The 21,633-nt window shown below is 45.5% G+C and overlaps 1 protein-coding gene across 1 annotated transcript in view; it reads left to right on the top strand.

The window, feature by feature from the left end:
- Window positions 1-3,221: 3,221 nt before the first annotated feature.
- Top1 (DNA topoisomerase I) overlaps window positions 3,222-21,633 on the top strand; it is a 145,035-nt gene continuing 126,623 nt past the window's right edge. The window contains exons 1-3 of the mRNA XM_090352715.1: window positions 3,222-3,357; window positions 13,633-13,697; window positions 19,590-19,702. Of these exons, the coding sequence (XP_090208841.1) occupies window positions 3,222-3,357; window positions 13,633-13,697; window positions 19,590-19,702 (314 nt within the window). The remainder of the gene's footprint in view (window positions 3,358-13,632; window positions 13,698-19,589; window positions 19,703-21,633) is intronic.

Consider the following 21,633-nt stretch of genomic DNA (forward strand, 5'->3'; position numbering starts at 1 on the left):
GAACTCATTTGAAATTTCAAAATGCAAAGAGCTGATGCATGTTCCTTCAGAGAACTAAGCTTTAGAAGAAAAGCAAAACTTCACAGGTACAGCTAGCAGCAGGTTCCTATGATTTAAAAGACTGGCACCCCACCAGGGGAGGGTATGGCCTTCTGCCCCTATAACAGTTACTCTCCAGCACCCTTGAAGCTCATTACTGGCACAAAGGTATTAATCAGTCAATCAAACCCTACCTTCTGAGTGGCTAAACTATAGTCCGGTTGGCAGCCTTGGGCTAGACATTAGCCAAAGATAAGGGGGAAATCAGCTTGTGTCTTCAGACTGTTCCAACCACTCTGTGTTACAATACCTGTGACAGCCTGGAATGATCCACTTAAAATTTACCTACAAAGCTGTTCCAATTTGGGATTGGAAAATCAGTCCCATCTCCCAGGAAACAATGGTTGCCCTAACAGGACCTGTTTGGGTTTGCCTTAAAGATCACAAGGTACTTCTGTTCCCTGAGGCCAGCCCCAGCCCCGTTCCAGAGCTTCTGAGTTGTCCCCTGACTCTCATAGGACAGGGCAGGCTGCTCAGAACCAGTGTTAAAAAGCTGCCTAGCAAACCAGGTGTACCCTGGCCCCAGCTGCTGAACTGGGTAGCCCAAAAGGGGTGTGGGTTTCTCACCTATTCGTTCTGTTCTAAAGGCTGGAGTCTGAGAGCCAGTGCCAGCACAGCCAATTCTTAATGAGGGCCATGTTCTCACTGGACAATCTTACAGAGTAGGAAGAGAGTCTAATCTTCTCACCGCCTTATAAAGGAGGATGAATCATCACCTAAAGGCTCCATCCAAATACCATCACATGGGGAAGTTAGTCTGCAACATTTTGGGGGACGGGGTACATCCACAAACATTCCATTCATAGCTAGGCCGTTGGGGACAGGAGAGACACTGGACTGAACAGGGATTGTTTCTCCCAGGACTCCCAGATAATCAACTCCACAGAATTCCAGAGAAGGAACAGCACCCCCAGGCAGCCACCTCTTCCCCAGGTACAAATATCCCAGGTGACCTTGGGCAGGGGGAGAGGAAGCACAGCAAGAGGAACAGAGACAACTCAACTCCATTCCCAGCTTCCTCTGGCTCTCTGGTACTAAGGACGAAGGATGCGAGGGAATATCTACTCAATCCTACCAGCCCAGGGCCAGCTCATAGCACCTGTCAGTCGGTCCCCACCAGGGCAGAGGCTTGGAGGGCAAGACAATGGGCTGGTAAGATTGTTCCCAAAAGGTGAGTTCTTAGTTCAAATCTACTCCAGATATAAACATCCAGAAGATGTCAACACCACGCAGCTACTAACCGCTGTGACTGGATCCCCATCTGGCATTAACTTACCACCCTTCCTCTCCATCCCCGCCCCAACTCTCTGCCCAGCCCAATAACAGTCCTTCCCCAATGCTACGTGATCTTGGTCAAATGACCTTCTCTAAGAATCCCTTTTCTCACCTACAAGATAGAAAGAAGAATAGTCCCAATCTTAAAGAATCACTGAGGCATTCATTAAGTCAAGGGCAGTGTCACCAAGTAGTAGCCATTATCCTCACTGACTTCCTGCAGTGTGTCCAGGGTGTGGGGAAGAACCTGAAAAGGAAGATACAGCGAAGGGTCCCACATCTTTCCTGGTTCACAAAGCATAGGACCTGAGCTCCAGATTCTACCAGCACCTTGCTCCAAACCAGTGTCCTTTTCCCTTCAAACACAGGAGCAGTACTAGTCCATGAAAATGAGACCCAAGAAAAAAATTGCTTTTAATTTCCTTCAAAATCAGGGTGATTGTCAATACTGGTGGTTCATGCCTGTAATCCTAACTGTTCAGGAGGCTGAGACTGAAAGATCTCATGTTGAAGCCAGCTGGGACAGAACAGTCTGTGAGACCCCAATCTCCAATTAACCATCAAAAGATGAGAAGTGTGACTGGAGTGGTAGAGCACCCATCAGACGAAAGGAATAACCCAGCAAGTGTGTAGGCACCAAGTTCAAGCACCAGTACTGATGCAAAACAAAGCAAAAAATAAATAAATAAACCTTTTAGGTACACAAAAACGTTTCACTTATTTTTTCAGAAAAATAAAATTGCTATAAATCCATGAAAATCTACCCAGTGGAAAGGCCAAAGGTTATAAGGCAGCCTTTTCTGATTTTCCATCCCCAGTGTCTCCTGTCCTACTGAGATGCGGTGACCACCCACATCTCAGCCAGCACAATCTGACAGTGGCACAATCTGACAGTGGCACAAATCTAAGTTTCTCCTTTGCCCAGTATCTCTGTGGCTCCTGACTGCCCTCAAGATGAACTCGCTGGCATGGCACAATTCCCTAGGAGAGACCACATGCTCATCTAGGAGGCTGAAGCTGAGAAATCATGCCCGACCTCTAGGACTCAGTTTCCCTATCTGCTAAAGCCTCTAAGGAAAGACTTCTTCTAACTCCACTTGAAGGTTCTTTCATCTACCCAGGCTGAGTTCACAAATGCAGTGGGGCCAGCGCCACCTACTGGCCCCCAGGTTCCCTCCAGAACTGCACCATCAAAGGACTCAATGAGAAAAATCTCCAAGAGAACCAATGATCTGCCTTCTCCCTTTGTATAGCCACATCTATCTCCCCCTTCTTGGGGCTGGGGTAGGGGGGGCCTCCAGCTCTATTGAGAAGAGAATCTTTGGCCACTCTACTAATTCCCATTGTCCCCTGCCCCAAATTCCCCAAGAAAGTCAAAAGTCCCTCCCCATCTTGTCAGAGCCAGCACCAGGGCAGCTTGGGCACTGTCAGCCCCCCTCATTCTGGGGCTGGCTGGAGGTGGAGAACAATGATCCCTATTGTGACTAAATTTTCCCCTGAAGATCTCATTCAAGATGTTAGAGAGAGCGATCATAAAAGGAATTAATAGTTGATTCGCTGTATAATTTCCTAGTTCAATATACTTTAGTGCAGCGACTAAATGAGCCGTCCCGGCCGTTCGGTGGGGCCAGATAGCGACTTTATCACTGGGATCTCAGGCTGAGGAATAAAAGCAATTCTTCTGAAGTAATTGCGTCTAATTAAAAGAAACATTTAAAAAGTGTAACCAAAAGGAATTCATTTCGAATGGAAAATTAATGCTGAAAAATAGCCCTGAGCTAATAGCCAGGCAGCCGCAGAATAATTAAACTGTTTCGAAATGTCGATACCATCCTCCTCCGAAGAAGATGGGCACGGCTGAGCACATTCTGGGCATCAGCAAAAGGGCTGGCTCCCTGGAAGTGGCCACCCCCAGGAGCTCAGGTCAGCTGCTGGCTTCTAGGAGAGATAAAGACACGGCAGCGACTTCAGACCTGGCTAGAAGTAGGTGGCCCTTTGTGCAGACACCACTTTTGAGTTACTAGAGTGTCCCAGAACAATCCTGCCAGTCAAGCCTTGTTATTGGTCATTATTATTCATCATATTCTCATAGTTCAAAAAGCAGGCACCATGTGACAAGACACAGTGACCAAAATCAAAGCTAATGTGTAGCCAAAACAAGATTCAAACTGCCCTCTAGTCAGTTTACTCCCCAATGTCAAGACCCGGCATCAGGAAAGAGGCTATATGCTTGCTAATGCTGTTATGTTATCCTGCCTGCTGGGAACCCCTGCGGGGCCAAGTCTCACCTAGCCCAAGCATCAGAATAGATGGAGACAGACACACAGACAGAACTATTGGCACTATTGCATAGTCAGGGCTGAGAAAAATTGGTTTAACACCCTAGTTTCTGGCATTCCTGAAATCTTCTGACCCATTTCCCATCCCTTACCCCTCTACACACCACACACACACACACACACACACACACACACACACACACACACACACATTTTTGGTGTCTAATATATTAATATATTCAAAGGGCAAATGTCTCCTTGTGAGGTTGCAGTTCAGAAAAATGGATGAGGTTGCAAAGCCAGAGCTTAGTACACATTAAATAAAAGTTATGATGAAATGTCTAACAAACCTTAACTATAAGTCTAGCTACTTTAAAACCTGGGGGAGGGGGGACAGCAGGAGGAAAAACTAATGGTGCTTGGCTAAAAGGTGATACTCCAACTTGAACTCCGGATGGGGCTGTCAGATTGGCTTCAGAGCAAAACCTGAATTGGTGAATTTACATAGAACCCACCCCTTTTTAAGAGCCAGCAAATATTCAAAGTAGGTTAAGATGTGCCAGTGATCAAGAATTAGAAGATTTGCCTTAACAAAATAGAATACTTGTGTGTGTGTGTGCGCGTGCGTGCGCACGTGTACGTGCACACATGCACACACACACACATCAGTACTTGGGCTTGAACTCAGGGGCCTTGATGCTATTCTTGAACTTCTTTGCTCACATCTAGCCCTCTACCAGTGAGCCACAGCTCTCCTTCTGGCTTTGTGGTGATCAATTGGAAAAAAGAGTCTCACAGACTTGCCTATCCAGGCTAGCTTTGAACCACAATCCTCAGATCTCAGCCTCCTGAGTAGCTAGGCGATGAATAGAATCATTGGCAATCCATGAGTTGTTCATATGCTATCAGATGTTATTAAAAGCCTTAAGAACAGCACCCCTCCAGTTTCTATCCCTATGTAAATTCAAACATGCCTTCCATCTTATTTATACCAGTAAGGTTATTCAGGACAGCCTTCTTTATACATATGCAAAGATCTTCAGCCACCTCCCTTTCTGAACTGCAAATCGATTCCAGTGTTCAAAGATTATCAGCGGAGTACCATCTGCTGTAATGGCAAATCACCTCCCCACCCCACCCCCAGAAAAGCAGCCCAGGGTGAGAGAAAGTAGTATGAGTGAGGGAGAAATTTGGAATCAGAAGAGAGCTATTGCTTAGCCTTCTGATGAAACAGGGCTTATAATGACCGCAGCGGCCTAGACAAGTAGAAGGGATTCTGGCTGCTGACTGTCATTTCTTTGCATGAGGGTTTTCTCTGTCCATAAACACCACTAGTAGGCCACTGGTTACACACACACACACACACACACACACACACACACACACACACACACACAGTGCTACTCTCGTGAGTCTAAGAGTTTATAGCTAAATGCTCAGCTCCCTGATCTTAGGAGGGAATAATTCTGGTATATTCTATGCAAATTCCCACAATCCCTAGCACAACTGAGCCCCAGCTGCCCGTGAGAAATAAGGATGATACACCTCCATTGCTCACGTTCCCCCTTCCCCCGCCCGGAGTCCCTGACTCCCTCACCAGGGCCACCTCTGCCTTCCAAAGAAACTGCCTGCCTTTGAATTCATGTCCACTAAGACAAAGAATAAGAACAGGGCCTGGGGACCACTGAGTCAGCAATTTTAATGGAGATCCATCATGAAAATGGTCCCTGTGCATGCTGCAAGGCTTTGGAGTAGAGATGCCCTAACTTCAAATCTGCCCCAGATGTTTCTCAGCTGTGTCACTTGGGAGCCACTGATAGCTCTTGCTCAGCCTCAGTTTTTCCTACTGTGAAATGGGTATGATGATGGGCATCATGGCACAGGGTTGCTGAGAAGATGCCTCTAAACCCGCAGGTTGAGCCTGCGGTCCAGAAGGTGTTTATTCAGTGCATGTGGAGGAAAGCTTATTCCATGCCAGCTCAGAGTGTGGCAACATGGGTATACAAATGATGAGACAAAACCCTCTCCATGGCTGGGCACTAGCTATGGCTCAAGTTGTAAGAGTGCTAGCCATAAGCACAAAATCACCTTTAAGCACCCAGGGCTGAGTTCAAGCTCCAGCTCTGGCACAAACCAAAACAAAAGACACTCCTTACTTCCTGTATTTCCCCACAAGATGAGACTTAAGACAATTCAGTCATAACATTGGTAACAAACCTAGGGGCTAAGGAGCTGCATTGAGATCTTCAAGGGTATTGCATAATCTAATACAGTAGCCCCTAGCCACATTAGAAGCCTTGAATGACTGTATATGCCTATAGTCCCAGATAAACCAAGAGACTGAGACCCGAGGATGGCTTGTATCCACGAGTTTGAAACAAGCCTGTGGAAAATACTGAGACTCTGTCTCAAAAAAAAATGACATAAACATATTCATTAGAATGTAAATACAACCACAAATTCAGATCCTCAGATCTACTGGTCACTTTTCAAGCACTTGGTAATCACGAATACCCAATGGCTTCATGGGGCAGCTACGGAATCTTTCCACTGTCACTGAAAGTTCTTCTTTGTACAAGTCGCCTCACCCTGGGGCAGATTTATCACAAGGGCCAAACTATTCTATGTGCAAGCCCTGAACTTGAACCCTGTCTATAAAATCCTAAAGCATAGTCAATATCAGCAAAATCTGGTCTGGTGTTTAGTTTTGTTCTTCATCCTCTAGATCTACAGGTCCCAAGTCAAGCTCTCTCTCTCACCATCACCACACCACTCCTACCATTTTGTGATCTTGGTTGCTCTGCCTACTCTGTAAAGCAATCAGCACTTGGGCCTGGCTGACTGGGGCAGTGGGTACAGACAGAACCAAAGGCTAGGCCACAGGAGGGGTACAGGCTGGCTCCCCTGGGTACTGAGAGGTGAGCCTGAAGAAGAGAGGCCCTAGAGCCAAGTGACTAGAAGAACAAAACCAATCTGAGATAGTGCGCACAGCTGTGGAAGCCCATAGAATGTAGTCTCAAGAGTGACCTGTCCTATGAACCGTAGATGGGTGACAATCCTGTATTCGTGTCAGGTCACCACTCTAAGGCACACACACTCCTCCAGTGATGGCTGGTCACAGGGAGGGCCCTCTGAGGACAGGGGAGTAGGTTCTGTGAGGACTCTGTTCTTTCTGCTCCTCTCTTTCAAAGATAAGGATACCTTTTTTAATGGTTTTTCAATATCATGGTCTGAAGCAGATGCTAACCACAATAACCAGGTCAGAGGAAGAGCCATCACTGAGGGGCAAGTGAAAGACACATTCCAAAGCTCAATCTTAAAAAGGAAAGAAATGGACCTAGAACAAATCATTTTAAATGAGGTAAGCCAAGTTCAGAGACATGATCAATGCATGTTTTCCCTCATATGTGGAAGCTAGATCTAAAATACACTGGGACATAACAAATTATATAGGACTCTAGACACTCACATACAGTGCTACCAAAGGAGACTACACAACGGCACAATGCCTATGTACCTCTAATCATATAAAATGCATTTATCAGAATGAACTCCAGAAAGTGGAAACAAAAAAAAAGAAAAATGTGAGTGAGGAGAATCTTAAAGGAAAAGATAAAAGATGAAAAGGAGGGAAGACAAAGCAGAGAAGAGTGGGAGGGAAGGAAGGAAAGCAAAAAAAGGAAGTGAAAGGGAAGGAAGGAAGGAGAAAGAAAGAGAGGAAGGGAATAAGGAAGAAGGAGAGGAACAAAGGAGGGAGGAATAGAAGTAAGGGAGTTAAGGGAAGGGAAAAGGAAGAGGAAAGAAGGGAGGTAGGCAAAAAAGGAAGGAGGAGAAGGATGAAAGTGTGGGGGGGGGAGATGGAGAGAGCAAAGACAGGAAGTAGTGGAGAGAAGAGAGGATCCCACCCAATAAGATCATGGCTCAGCAGGCCTGGGGACTTCCTGTCCTTAGCCACAGCAAAACCTTTGCCCAGCACCCCATTTCCTTTTATTTCTCCCTCCTTTGCCTTCTATCATCATATGTTCAAATCAGCCCAAACTTTCCCTTTATCACTGAGCCTCCCTAATTAAGCTAACGTTATTAGAAGGTTGAAGGGAAAAAAAAAAAAACTCCCAAATTCTCTTTGCGTTTCAGTAGCTCTTTAATATGCGAGGCAAGGAGAGATGAGCTGCTTCTAATTGCCAGTCCCTGGAGTAGCCAGTCAGAAAATGAATTGATGCATTTTTTTCCTTATGAACAATGCATGTAGCACAAATTGTGGCGGCCGTCACCAGAGATTTAATTACAAAATATTATTACTTTCACACATCATTTCAGATTTGGCCTGATCAAATCAAAGTTCGAGGCAAGAGGGAGGGAAAACTGCACTCTTTGCAGGGTCATTCATGGAGGGGTGGCTGCAGAGCGCTGCAAATGGGCACAGTGGAAACTAGAAACTTCCTCCAGGCCATTTCAGGAGAAGCAGCTGCCAGTGACAGGAATGGGAGGGAGATGCCAATGGCTCAGGGCTGTGGCTAATGGGAGGCTCTGCCCCTCTGTAAGGGAGTACCCCAGACATGAGAAGCACCCCTCAAAGAAGAGATTGAACTGCACAGAACCTCAGAACCCAAAGTCACTAAAAAAAGCCCTTCATCTATGGTGATGTCTTCCCTTTATTCATTCCACAATTAGTTTTTTTTTGGGGGGGGGACACAGGGAGTGGGAAGCTGGCTTCTAACTGAAATCCTCAGATCTCAGAGTACTGAGTAACTAGGATTATAGCCATTTATGCCAGGTCAAAGCCAGCCCAGGCAGACAAATCCAAGAGACGCTTATGTCCAATTAACTAGGAAAGAAAAGGGAAAAAAAGGGCGAAAAAAGCCAGAAGTGGAGGTATGGCTCAAGTGATAGAGTGCCAACCTTGAATAAAAAAGCTAAGCAACCAAGTATGGAAGACGCTGAGTTCAAGCCCCAGTACCAGCACAAAACAAAAATAAAAGAAGGCACAAAGAAACAATATGAAAACCTAGCCATGTCTTAACAAGCCAGAAATTTAGAGGATTTGCAAACGTTTAATGAGATGTCATGCCTCACATTTCTGTTTGAAAAATGAGTTGTTGGGTTTTTTTTTTGTGGAAAATATATTGATACGAAATGGGCTTGATATTGTTAAATAAATCTGTTTTTTATTTTGTTTCAGTTTCCAGTCCAGTAAAATTGGTAGATATAGCTCATATAAATAAAGGGGTTTATTTGGGGGGGGGACGGTGAGGGTTCTCAATAATCTTTGGATAAGCAAAGTGGTCCTGAAGCCGAGCTTCTCATTCCACACTGCTCAGATCTGAGGAAGGAAGGTTATCTACTTGGTGCTAGGAAGAAAGGGGCTCAGAGAGGGACCTACAGCTCCCTGGCTCACACAGCTGTTTGAGGACACAGTTGGGAATCAAATGTGAGCTGCCCACCACCAAGGCAGACATACACTGGGGCCTCCATTCCCCATGAGATAAGAGGCCAGGGGAGCACTGGAGAGAGAAACAGCCCTGGAAAGTGACAGAGACTGATTGATCTCAATGATCAGCTACAAACGGTCCTTCCATGTGGCCATGTTAATCAGCGTCTCCCCGCCAGAATCTGACCAGCTTGAAAGCTTTATAGCAACAATGTGGTACTGATTTATTTCTCCTTAATAAAAAAGTGATCAAGTGAAACCTGCATCTATCATTCTATTTATCACTCAGGATGATTTATTAACTAATTACATGTGCAGTGGCTGCTAGCTCTAAGGGTGGACAGTGAGGGAGGTGAGGTCAGAGCGGCCATCGGTGACCCCCAGGCCACATCCACTGTCTTCTGCTCTATCCTGGACATTCATACACAAGCAAAGGCAAGCTCTCAGATGCGAAGTCAAGGCTGTTCCAGAAGGGGAGGGAGACAAATGAGGAGTCATCTAGTTCCAGTGTTTCCTCTTCCTCCATGGAGGAGTGCAACACTGAGCAGGTTAAGTTATCAGGTAAAACATGGCTACCCAAGCAGGTTGACAGTGGTTCAAGCTTATAATCCCAGTTACTGGAGGTGGGGGCGGGGAGGCAGCTGAGATCTGAGAATTATGGTTCAAAGCCAGCCTGGGCAGAAAAGACCATAAGATTCTTTTTTTTTTTTTTTTTTTTTTGCCAGTCCTGGTCTTGAGCTCAGGGCCTAAGCACTGTTCTTGGACTTTCTCAAGGCTAGAGCTCTACCACTTGAGCCTCAGCACCACTTACGGCTTTTTCTATATATGTGGTACCAAGGAATCAAACCCGGGTCTTCATGCATGCTAGGCAAGCACTTTAACCACTAGGCCAACCTCCCAGCCCTGGACCATAAGATTCTTATCTCCAATGAACCACCAAAATGTCAGACATATAGCTGTGACCCAGATGGCAGAGCACCAACTTTGAGCAAAAAAGCTAAAGGACAACAAGCCCCAGAACTAGTGTGGGGGCACACGCATGTGCGCACACACACACACACACACACACACACACACACACACACACACACACCACAGCTGCCCAGTTAAATCTGAGTCTCAGATAAGCAACAAATAGTTAATTGTTCAGAGGAAAAAACGTCCATAATATTGCATGGACTCCCTGTATCCTCTGGCAACCTCTGAGTCCTGGCCCACAAGTATCTGGTAGTGTGTTCAAGCTAGCTATAGCGAGAACAAGTCTAGAATCTACCATTCCTGCCCTACCTCACTCTACCCACTTTCTCTCTTCCCACCTGCTCCAACTGGGGGCTTCTGAATAGGAGTTCACAGATGATATGACTCCTCAAACAACCTCACTGAGCTTTATCCATAAAATGGGGATCTTCTTCCCCTGCATGCCACACAGAGCTGGAAGGAGAGAAGAAATTTCTGTCTTACTAACTGTAGAGGGGGGGCCCTGATGGGTTCTGGCCAGAATGGGTCCCACCTACCCTGTGAAGATTGGGTTTCTTCTAATCTTCATGGGAACATAATAGTATAACAAAAAAAAATGTATTCTCTTCCCTAACACTTTGGCTTTGAAGTAGGAAAAGTCAAAAGGTAATTTGGCCTTTAGGGAAGAGCCTAAAGTATGAATAAAATGGAAAATTAGTGATTAAAACAAAGATCCACTCCCAATCACTACAAAGAGGAAGAAGGAGGAGAAAGAGAAGGAGGAGGAGGAGGAGGAGGAGGAGGAGGAGGAGGAGGAGGAGCAGCAGCAGCAGCAGAAGGAGAAGGAAAAGGAGATGCATCAAAAGGGCAGGGAAGGGCAGGGAAAGAGGGGAAGGGAGGGGGCAGATAGGAGAAGGAGAAGGGAAGGAGAGGAGGAGAAGGAATATAGTCCAAAGAAAATGCACAGTATTAAGATGGAGGAAAGCTACCTGCTAACCTGCCAAGACTTCTGAGATCTAACCTATTGATATAATTAGAAAAAAATGCAAGTTAAGAACATTCCAGACTAGGATTTCTCAGTCCCTGCACTACTGACAGCCAGGGCAGGATAATTCTCTGCCTTGGAGGTCTCAGCAGCACTCCTGCCTCTGCCTACTGGATGCCAGCATCATTCCTCTCCTCTCACCAGTCATGATACCCGCTAGTCTAGACAGCATGTCAGACCCCCAAATTAGCACTCCCAGAGCAGCTCAGGTAAGTGTGTACCACAGAAGAGTTTCAGCTTGGAGCTGAGGACTGGGGCCTGCCTCTGGGGGAAATTTAGTTGAGGGGAAAGAAAGAGGTGGACTGAGGGATGGGAAGCTCTCACTATGTGTATTGCCTGCACATCTGGAAGTGAGGATAAATGTGCCAAGGACTTATAGAACAGAAAGGGAGAGAGAAGAAAGGAGAGGAGAGAAGATAAGAGGCGGGAGGGAATGAGGGAAAAGAGGGAGGGGAGGGGAGGGAGGGCAGAAAGAAAAGGAAGGGAAAGGAAAGGAAGGGAAGGGGGAAGGGAAGGGAAAGGGGAAGGGGAAACAGAAGGGAAGGGAAGGGAGGAAAGGGGAGGGAAGGGGAAGGGGAAGGGGAAGGGGAAGGGGAAGGGAAGGGAAGGGAAGGGAAGGAAAGGAAAGGAAAGGAAAGGAAAGGAAAGGAAAGGAAAGGAAAGGAAAGGAAAGGAAAGGAAAGGGAAAGGAAAGGAGGGACCCAAGCAGCACTCTGCAGCTCACAGACTGAGACCCTGTCCTGACTTTCCCTTTAGTCCCCAATGTCTTCAAAGTGAAATAAGGGAACTGGACAAAGAGGCTTCCGAAGACCCCTCCTATTCTGTCCTCAGGGCTAGGAAGCTCCTGCCACCAAGGGAGCCCCAAGGTGACCTGAACCCCTCTCTGGAGGCTAGCCCTCCCACACAGCCCAATTGCACAAAGGAAAATGGTGCTGGGGACTCCCTCCCCTCCACTGCTCTGATTATGCTCCTGGGGAGTGGGGAGTGGGTGAGGAGGGGGATGGGCTGGTCAGCACCCAGCTCCATGCGGAGGACTTGGTTGGGGCTTGATTAAATAATTACATAGAAACTACTGAGTAATCACACCCTCTCAAGAAGCAAGAGCACCTTGGGGGGGGGCATTAGTAATTTGGGGGCATGAGTGTATGTGTCTCCTGCCTGCGATCATTTTTATCACTGCAAGGTCTCCTTTGCAAAATTCATCTTTATCCTCCAGGTAGATAATGGAGCCCTCAATGAATATGGCCGAGGAAACTGAGGCTCAGAGAGGTTTGGCACTGACTCAGAGTCCCACAGAGGTTAGGACCAAGTCCAGCTCTGACTGTCAACCACAAAAACCTGATGACAGGGACAAATCAGGAAGTAGGCCCAGGTCAAGGAGAGAGCTCAGGCTAGGAAAAGTTACTTGGATTTCATTTCATCTCTCCCACTAGGATTTTTCTCCCCTTTCAATTTAGGGGGGAAAAAAAATCTGATGGAGGCCACATAAGCCTGCCCAAGAGTCCTGCCACCCTAAAAACAATCAGCACTAGAGGTCAATTGGCTCTTCCAGCCCAGTCCAGGAGCTGCTGGAGGAGGAACCCAGGCCTTTCAGGTTTGCACAATGACACCCCCCCTCCAATAGGACAGGGGCTCCCCTCCCAGCTGAGTGCCTAGCCAAACTGGGAAGAAAAACTAAATAAAGGGCTGAGGACAGGTTCTCCCAGGGCCTTGGCTTCCAGTATGCCCATAGCTACCCACCAGCCAGTCTCATTGGCTCATTTATGATGGAGCAGCCCAAATTCGTTCATAATGATTAGTCTCTCCTCAAGAAGAGGCTCTGCAATCACACGGTCATTAAAATTAAACGTTGAAGCAGTGGGTGAAGGAGGGGCGGGGAGGGGGATGGGTAGATGGTGTGAATCCCCACTGGAATAGGATACTGCCACACCACACCATGCCACACCATGCTGTCTCTCAAGGTCTTGGCTTAGTCATGTCTTGTCCTATTTCATCACCTCTGAAAGTAGGCTATGATAGTGTGCAGGGGAGGAAGGTTGCAGAAATGGAACCAATCCACAGAAGTCCAATCTGTGGGCAGATGCCCTGCCCGGGCCTCTGGGTAACCCCACACTGCCCACCTCATCCAGGCCCATGGCCATGGTCCTGCCTTCTGGTGTCAAGAGGAGGAGATATCAGGAGCATCATGGGAAAGGGGAACTGGGTGTCCACACCACCAACTGATCCCTGGATTGTCCTGGGTAGAAAGAGACCAAGACATAGTTCAGTGATGAGAACCTGTCTCCCAAACAATACAACGGGAATATGATTAGTGGGTCTAAGTGGTGCCATGTTGGCATCTTGGTGGATGAGGGGGACTGTCAGAAAACTCTCAGAGCTGAAATCCACTTCCCTACCCTCCAAGTGATGGACCCTGAACTCCTAGAAGCAGAATGGGCAGAGAGTTGGACAATAGGTTCCCAGACCTGCCAGACCTGTACCATGAAATCATGAGACTCAGAAGTCTGGAGCTCTCTATGACACTGTCTCCTAATCATGAACCTATTTAGGCTCCACCACACCTGCTGCCATTGCGCCATACCTCCTGTCTCCTGACTCTCCTCAGGTCACCAAGGTATCCCTCTTCAGCTCTCCATTAGAGTTGATCTGGTCTGTTGAGACTGTTTTCTGCTCTTCATTACTCTCATGGCTCAGTTTCTTGACCATATTATAGTACATTGCTGGATGCAAGTTTTTGGGAAACATATGTCTGCTTTCAGTGGCCAGCTTTGTAATAAGCACTCCTGATTTGACCTCTCAAAAGGTGGCTTCTCTGTATCTAGCAATGGAGTTCCCTTATTACACAGCTAAACAGGAACAAAGAAAAGAAGGAAGAAAAGGGAATCCTGTGGTCTGTAGCACAAAGTCTGGTCTTTCCTTGGGAGAAAGGGAAATTCCAAAACCTCCACACATACTGATGGTCCCTGGGTTAATGAGGTCATCTGATTCCCCCTGAGATTAGGAAAGGCCCCCTAAAACAGGCCAAGCGCCTGACACTTCCTGTATCAGCCACAAGAATGAGATTGGGAATCCTCTCTCCTCATAGACTTGTCCAAAATCATGGCTCAGACAGTCGTGATGCTAAAACCAAGACTCAATCCTGGGAACATCGAATCTTTCTTTTTTTGTGAGATGACATCTTACAATACAGTCCAGACTGGCTTTGAACTCCAGAACTCGAATGATCCTCCCACATCATCTTCCTAGGTAGCTGGGATTACAGGCATGCAGCACTGAACCCAGCTAGGATCCTGACTTGATTTGTCTTCCACTCTTGCATGTAACAGCCACATCACCCGACTCTCGGGTGTGGCCTAGAAAGAGCCTTATCTGCGCAGATACATTACCAATCTGGCAGCTCCACAGGTTGGAGCCTCTCCATCCTTCTGGAAGCTCAGAAAAGCCAGGACGACTAAAGCCATTATGTACTGAAGCCACTGCAACATAACAAAGTTAAATGACTTGCCCTAGCTGGTAGAATGAAGACATGGCAGAATTAGGATTGGCTGAAAACCACAGGGCAAAATGGTATCCGTTTTGCTCCCCCAATGGGCTTCCTTTCCATGGGGAGGGAGGAAGGACTTGGGGGTCGGCACAGGAGTAGAAGGGAATCACACTGCAATGATGAAATTTCAGCCTTGCCACTTTTGACCTGCAACTTCCTTAGTTTGTCTCTGTGTTGGCTTTCTGATGGGAAAAGTGAGGATAGTCACAGTTCTCCCCAGTGAGGACATTTAGTGGTCACAAAGACATTCATATACAGCTTAGCACGTGAAGATACCTCAGTGCCACTGTGAGTGAGTACAGCTGAGACAGACCCTCCACCTCACCTGGGAAACTGGAAGGGAAACTGGAAGCTACGTTCTAACTTTGTAAGAAGTGATGGACCGGGTCAGCAGCGCCCATACAAATGACCACAGCGCCACCTCGTGGTCAGATGGCAGATGGCTCAGCAGGTCCCCTCACCCAGATGCTTCTTACAATTGGAGTCTCACAATTGAACAAGTGGACCAAAGGTCCTAGAAACAACCTCTTGAATGGATTGCTCTAGTGCACGGTCTCGTTTTAATTCTAGCAGAACTCTAAAGAAAGAATCATCATTGTTTTTACAGACAAAGGCACAAGTCTCAGAGCTGCTGTTGCTTATCCAAGGCCACACAGCCAGCACATGGCAGAGCAGAATCTTTGAGCTCAGACAATCTGGTTCCAGGGAGAAAGAACATTCCCTATGAATTCATTCTCCTCTCTCTCTCTCTCTCTCTCTCTCTCTCTCTCTCTCTCTCTCTCTCTCTCTCTCTCTCTCTCTCTCTCTCTCTCTCTCTTTCTCTCTCCCTCTGCTTCCTCTCCACACACTGGCTTCAGACTGTTGGGACTCTGATCTGCATAAATTGGACTTTTTTTTTAATCTGCTGAGTATGGTGGTACACACTTATAATCGCAGCACTTGGGAGGCTGAAGCGGGGATGGTAAGTTTGATACAATGGCCCTCGTGAATCTCCTAATTCATTTAGGATCAGGTCTCTCTAGCCCTCTCAGAAAACCTTTCCAGCTAAATATGACATCCTTAGGCTGTTCACTCAGGCACAGGGAATATCCTGCCATCTCCCACCAAAGAGAAGACTTTCAAAGTCCAGCAAGCTATCCTATCTCTGTCCCTTTGTCTTTAGCCACAGGTCTTAAACCTTGGATCAGCTCCCATCTTTAGAACCATAGTCCTGGGCATAGCCCAGCCTGGAAGGCCCTTTTTCTAGAATTGCTTCTGACAAAGATGAAGACCCAAAACAAGATCCATGATCTTGCTCCACAGGTCAAACCCTGCCTTCTTTCCTGTCCAGGCTTCAGGCAGCTCTGGCCACCTTGATTCTCTCCAACTAAATGCGTCAATACTGAGGCCCACGGAGGCCCTGGGTCTCTAAACTGCCATGGCTCCATCCATTGGGTTCCGATCCTCAGCACCCCACCTCTAGTAAAGTCCAGCCTGTGAAGTATATGAGTAAAGACAAAATAATCTTGGAGGGTCTGACCACATCCTGAGGCTCAAAGTCTGAGGCCTGGCAGGCCCCAACTTCATCCACTGCCATGCAGCATCCTGCACAGTCCTCCATTGCACTTGTCATTAGTTTAATGATATTTTGTGTATGCTTGTGTGACCTGCTAGTATCCTGCTACAGCACTAACTGGACACCCCTTGAAAGAAGGCCACATTCACTCCCAAAACCCCTCCATCAATTACATCCTCAGCACAAAGTAGGTGCTCCAGATAAAACAAATGGAGCCCAGTACTGGTGGCTTATAGCTATCCTCCAAGCTACTCGTGAGGCTGAGACCTGAGGATTCTGACTCAAAGACAACCCCAACAGAACATGCCATGAGATTCTTATCTTGAAATAACCACAAAAACGCCAGAAGTGGATATGTGGTTCAAGTGGTAGTATACCAGTCTTGAGTAAAAAAAAAAAAAAGCTAAACAAGTAAGGCCCTGAGTTCAAACCCCAGTAGTAACACACACACACACACACACACACACACACACACACACACACACACACACACACACACAGTGTAAAACCGGTCTTGATTCTCCCAACAAAAGACTTGGTATCCCTTCTTCCCACAATTAAACAAATGCCCAGCAGATGGCAGGGTAGGCTCACAGCAGGTATTTTATACATACATGAGAACACAAACACACATGCCTCCCTTTATGGCTGATGGGGGTGGCAGGTCTTTCCTTTTTCTGCTCCACAACTTCCTCTTAGAGGAAATGCCACGCCAGACTCCAGAATGGCAGTGCAAGGACAGACACGGTATGCCTAGCCTCAAGGCAGCCAGTTATATGGGCCCAGCCCAATTTCATGTCCTGTCCTCTGAGCCAGGTCCAAGGACCAGAGATCAAGCATGCCAGAGCTAAGTGAGAGGACCAAACAGCAGAAAGAGCCACAGTGGTGAAGCTGAGGCCAGCCTGTATTGCATCAGGAGATCCTGTCCCAACCTTCCTTACTCCTTCCAAAAATACTAATCTGGGTAAGAAGATGGTAACAGAGCCAACATCATTGTTTAGTTTCTCCAACTTCCATATAAAGATACGTAAGAGCAAGGCAATCAAAAAAAAAAAAAGAAAGGAAGGAAGGAAGAAAAAGATCCCAAAAAAAGTGAAGGCATGAAACTGATGCAGGAAACCTCAGCAAACAGGTCTCCATCTTTTCAGTCACCACAGGAAAACCACAAAAGAGAATGCTGGTTCAACTTAGAAATGCCATCTGTAATGATGCCATCAAGCTTAGAGAAAAAAATTTCACACAAAACGAGCAACAGAAAAGTCTGGAATCCAAATCTCCTATGAAGTTAATTTAAGCAAAAAAAAAAAAAGGAAAGAAGGAGCAAAACAGTGTCCCTGAATACAGTGAAATTTGCCAGCAAGATGTTTCTCAGAACAAAACAAAAACTAGAATCTTCTATTTCAAAATGGCATTTTGAAATAGTGCAAGTGTGAAAGACTGTCGTAAATCAGATCTTGAAATTCATATGAATAGTGGCAGAACTTGAGAAGGAACTAGAAAGGTACAAAAGAGATCCATTAAGAAGTGAACTCTAGCCAGGCACGGTGGCTCCCACCCGTAATCCTAGCTATTCAGGAGGCTGAGATCTGAGGATCTTGGTTCAAAGCCAGCCAGGGGCACTAAAGTCCATGAGATGCCTATCTCCAATTAACTACTAGAGGGCCAGGTGTTTGGCCTAGTGGTAGAGTGCTTGCCTAGCATGCACAAAGACCTGGGTTCAATTCCTCAGCACCACATGCATAGAAAAAGCCAGAAATGGTGCTGTTGCTCAAATGGCAAAGTGCTACCCTTGAGGAAAAAGCCCAAGAACTCAGGCCCTGAGTTCAAGCCCCGGGACTGGCAAAAAAAAAATCAGTATCACCAATTAACCACTAGAAAACTAGAAGTGGCGCTGTGGTTCAAGGGTTAGGGTGGTAACCTTGAGCTGAAGAGCTCAGGGACAACACTCAGGCTCAGAGGTAGGACAGTAACCTTGAGCTGAGGAGCTCAGGGGCAAGTTCCAGGCTCAGTGTTCAAGCCCCCCAAAAGAAAAAACAAAAAGAAGTAAACACTGGCCAAAAGGAACAGAAGCACAAATCAACACAATCTTAAGATAATGCTTTAAACCAGGCACTAGTGAGTGAAGCCTATAATCCAGGCTACTGAGGAGACTGAGATCTGAGGACTGAGGCTCAAACTAGCATAGGCAAGAAAGTCCATGAGACTCTTATCTCCAATTAAACAGCAAAACATCTGGAAATCAGACATATTGAAGACAAAATAACAAAAATTACCGGACTATAAGAAAAGAAAAAATTCTTCTGGCATTTAGGCAGAATAAAGAAGTGAATACTGAAAATAAGGAATATAAACTAAAATAGTATACAGCTTTTTAAGAGTAATGCTTTAAATATCTAAAGAAAATGTAGTAACATCAGTAAGTTACTCAGTAACTGAGCCAGGCACCCCTGGCTCACGCCTGTATCCCTAACTACACAGAAGGCTGAGGTCTAAGGATAGAAAAATGAAGCCAGCCCAAGCAGACAAATCTATGAGATTCTTATCTCCAATTAACCAGCAAAAAAAAGTTGGAAATGGAACTATGGCTCAATTGAAAAAGCTAGGCAAGAATGTAAGACCCCGAGTTCAAGTCTTAGTATGTACATACATACACAATACATACACACATACACACAAATATATTTATTCTGTTACTGAATATTGTATATGTAATATATAACATATAATTTAGTAATATGATTATTAAATTGTTATATTATTAAATTTTTATAATTTATATATGCATAATATGTTTTTACAAATATTTAGAGCAGCTTTGTCATAGCCAGACACAATTCAAACACTCATCTACAAGTACATTAACACATACAAAAATCATGATACTGTGTACAATGCAATACTGATACATTACTCAACAATAAAAAAATTTTGGATACGTGCAATGATATCATCTCAAATTATTCTGGGCAAAAACAAACCACATGCACCCTCAAAAAACTACAATATGGTGTATACTCTGGTTAAGGCCTTTTGTAGAAAATATAAACTAACCCAAAGTGTCAGAAAGTACAGCAGTGGTTGCTTAGAAATAGTAGTGTGCAGCGGTCTTTACTTATTTATAGAATTACATAATTTATATATTATATACTTATACATTTATGTATATATAATTTAACAACTTCATACCCAACAAAACTAACCTGAACATCTAATAGATACAGGCAAACTATAGCTGATTTGCTTTGGATATTGAATACCCACAAAGACCCAGGTGTTACAGGCTTGGTCCCCCAATGGTGCTCCTGGGAGGTGGTGGAAGCTTTGGGAAGTGGGACCTAGTGGGGAGCCGGTAGGCATGGAGAACAGACCCTGAAGAATTGTGGGCCCTGGCCCTTCCTCTTCCTTAGTGCTTATTGGCCACTGGGCTAGAAGTCTTGCTCCCTACACATTCCAACATCATGGGCTGCCTGGAGCAGGTCAAGCAAGGCAGTCAGCGACACACAGACTGGAACCTCCCAATGTGAGCCAAAGTGAACTCCTTTTCTCTTTATGAATCAGTTCCTTCAGATATTATATATTACATTATAGTGATGGGAAATGGCCTGGTAATGGGAAAGAACTCAGGGGATATGGGTCTTATGAGTCCCTCCTAAAGAATCTTCAGATTACCCAAATGACTAGAAGTAGCCCCCGCAAAAAACAAAACAAAACTCTATTGGGCCGGGAGTATGGCCTAGTGGTAGAGTGTTTGCCCAGCATGCACAAGGACCTGGGTTGGATTCCTTGGTACCACATACATAGAAAAAAAAAACAGAAATGGTGCTGTGGCTCAAGTGGTAGAGCTCTAGCCTTGAGAAAGCCCAAGGACAGTCAGTGCCCAGGCCCTGAGTTTAAGGCCCAAGACTGGCAAAAAAAAAAAATCTATTGATTTATTAAATAATGAAAGGACTGGTCACCATATTAAATACATAGTTACTTATATAACTGAGATTACATACGTATAGCAGAGTAGAAAACACAGTATGTAATAAATGACTATACAGCCCAATGATGCATTTTTTTTAAATAAGGAATGTGGTCAGGCACCAATGGTTCATGCCTGTAATCCTAGATACTCAGGAGGCTGGGATCTGAGAATCACTGTTTGAAGCCAGCCTGGGCACGAAAGTCCATGAGAGTCTTATCTCCAATTAACCACAAAAAACTGGAACTGGAGGTATGGCTCAAATAGTTGTGCATGAGCCTTGAGTGAAATGGCTAAGGGACAGCACTCAGGCCCTGACTTCAAGACCCAGTAGTGGGTATATATATAAATATATATATATGTATTTGTATATATATATATATATACAAAATTATATACACAGAAAAAATAGAATATATACTTTTAAATGTATATATATATATGTATTTCTCTTTTTTTGCCAGTCCTGGGGCTTGAACTCAGGGCCTGAGCACTGTCCTTGGGCTTTCTCAAGGCCTAGTGTTCTACCACTTGAGCCATAGCACCACTCTGGCTTTTTCTGTGTATGTGGTAACAAGGAATTGAGCCCACGACTTTCTGCATGCTAGGCAAGCACCCTACCACACTCCCAGCCCCACTTTTTATATATTTCTAGCCATTAAGTTGTTGATCTATTAACACTCTGGCCTTGTTATATGTTTAGCACGGGATAAATAACGTAGAAGTTGCTGGGCACCTGTAGCTCATGTGGGTAATCCTAGCTACTCAGGAGGCTGAGATCTGAGGATCGCAGTTCAAAGCCAGCCCAGGAATGAAAGTTTCCAATTAGCCTTCAGAAAACTGGAAGTGGCTCTGTGGCTCAAGTGGTAGAGCACTAGCCTTTAAGCTGACAATCTCAGGTATAACACCCGGGCCCAGAATGTGGAAAGCTCTCATTCTATGACACCTGCACCTTGAGAAGCTGGCCCAAGATGGAAGAAAAGATATTTAATGCATCAAAAAATGAGGAAAGATGTAATACAGGAGCAATGAAGTTAGAATCCCAAATGTGAATTGGATTCTCTGAATGTGGCAGGGCTTTCCTGGTTGCTGGCTGAAAGGTGTGAGTGTGTGATAAGATATATCTCCAAGTACCCAGACCAGCAGCAACATGCATCTCCAGCCCCCAGAGAGTGGTCACAAAAATCCCATTTCCTGTTTAAAAGTTTTAAAAATTAATAAAAATAATAAAAAACTTCCTCCAAGCTGATTCTAGTCTGGAACTTCCAAAGGATAATGTGGTGGGCTGGGGGGAGCAGTCCTAGAGCCCCAGAGCCGAAACTCAGGGCCCAGGGCCTATGCACTGCCTATGAGCTTTAAAAAAAAAAAGTTCTTTATTATTATTGTTATTTGTTTATATGTTAGAGAAGAATCAAATCCAGGGCTTCATGCATACTGGGCAAGCACTCTACCACTAAGGCACATTTCCAGCCCATCCATGAGCTTTC

The sequence above is a fragment of the Megascapheus bottae genome, chromosome 18, assembly GCF_031878675.1.
Source record: "Megascapheus bottae isolate mThoBot1 chromosome 18, mThoBot2.hap1, whole genome shotgun sequence".
Lineage (NCBI taxonomy): Eukaryota > Metazoa > Chordata > Mammalia > Rodentia > Geomyidae > Megascapheus > Megascapheus bottae.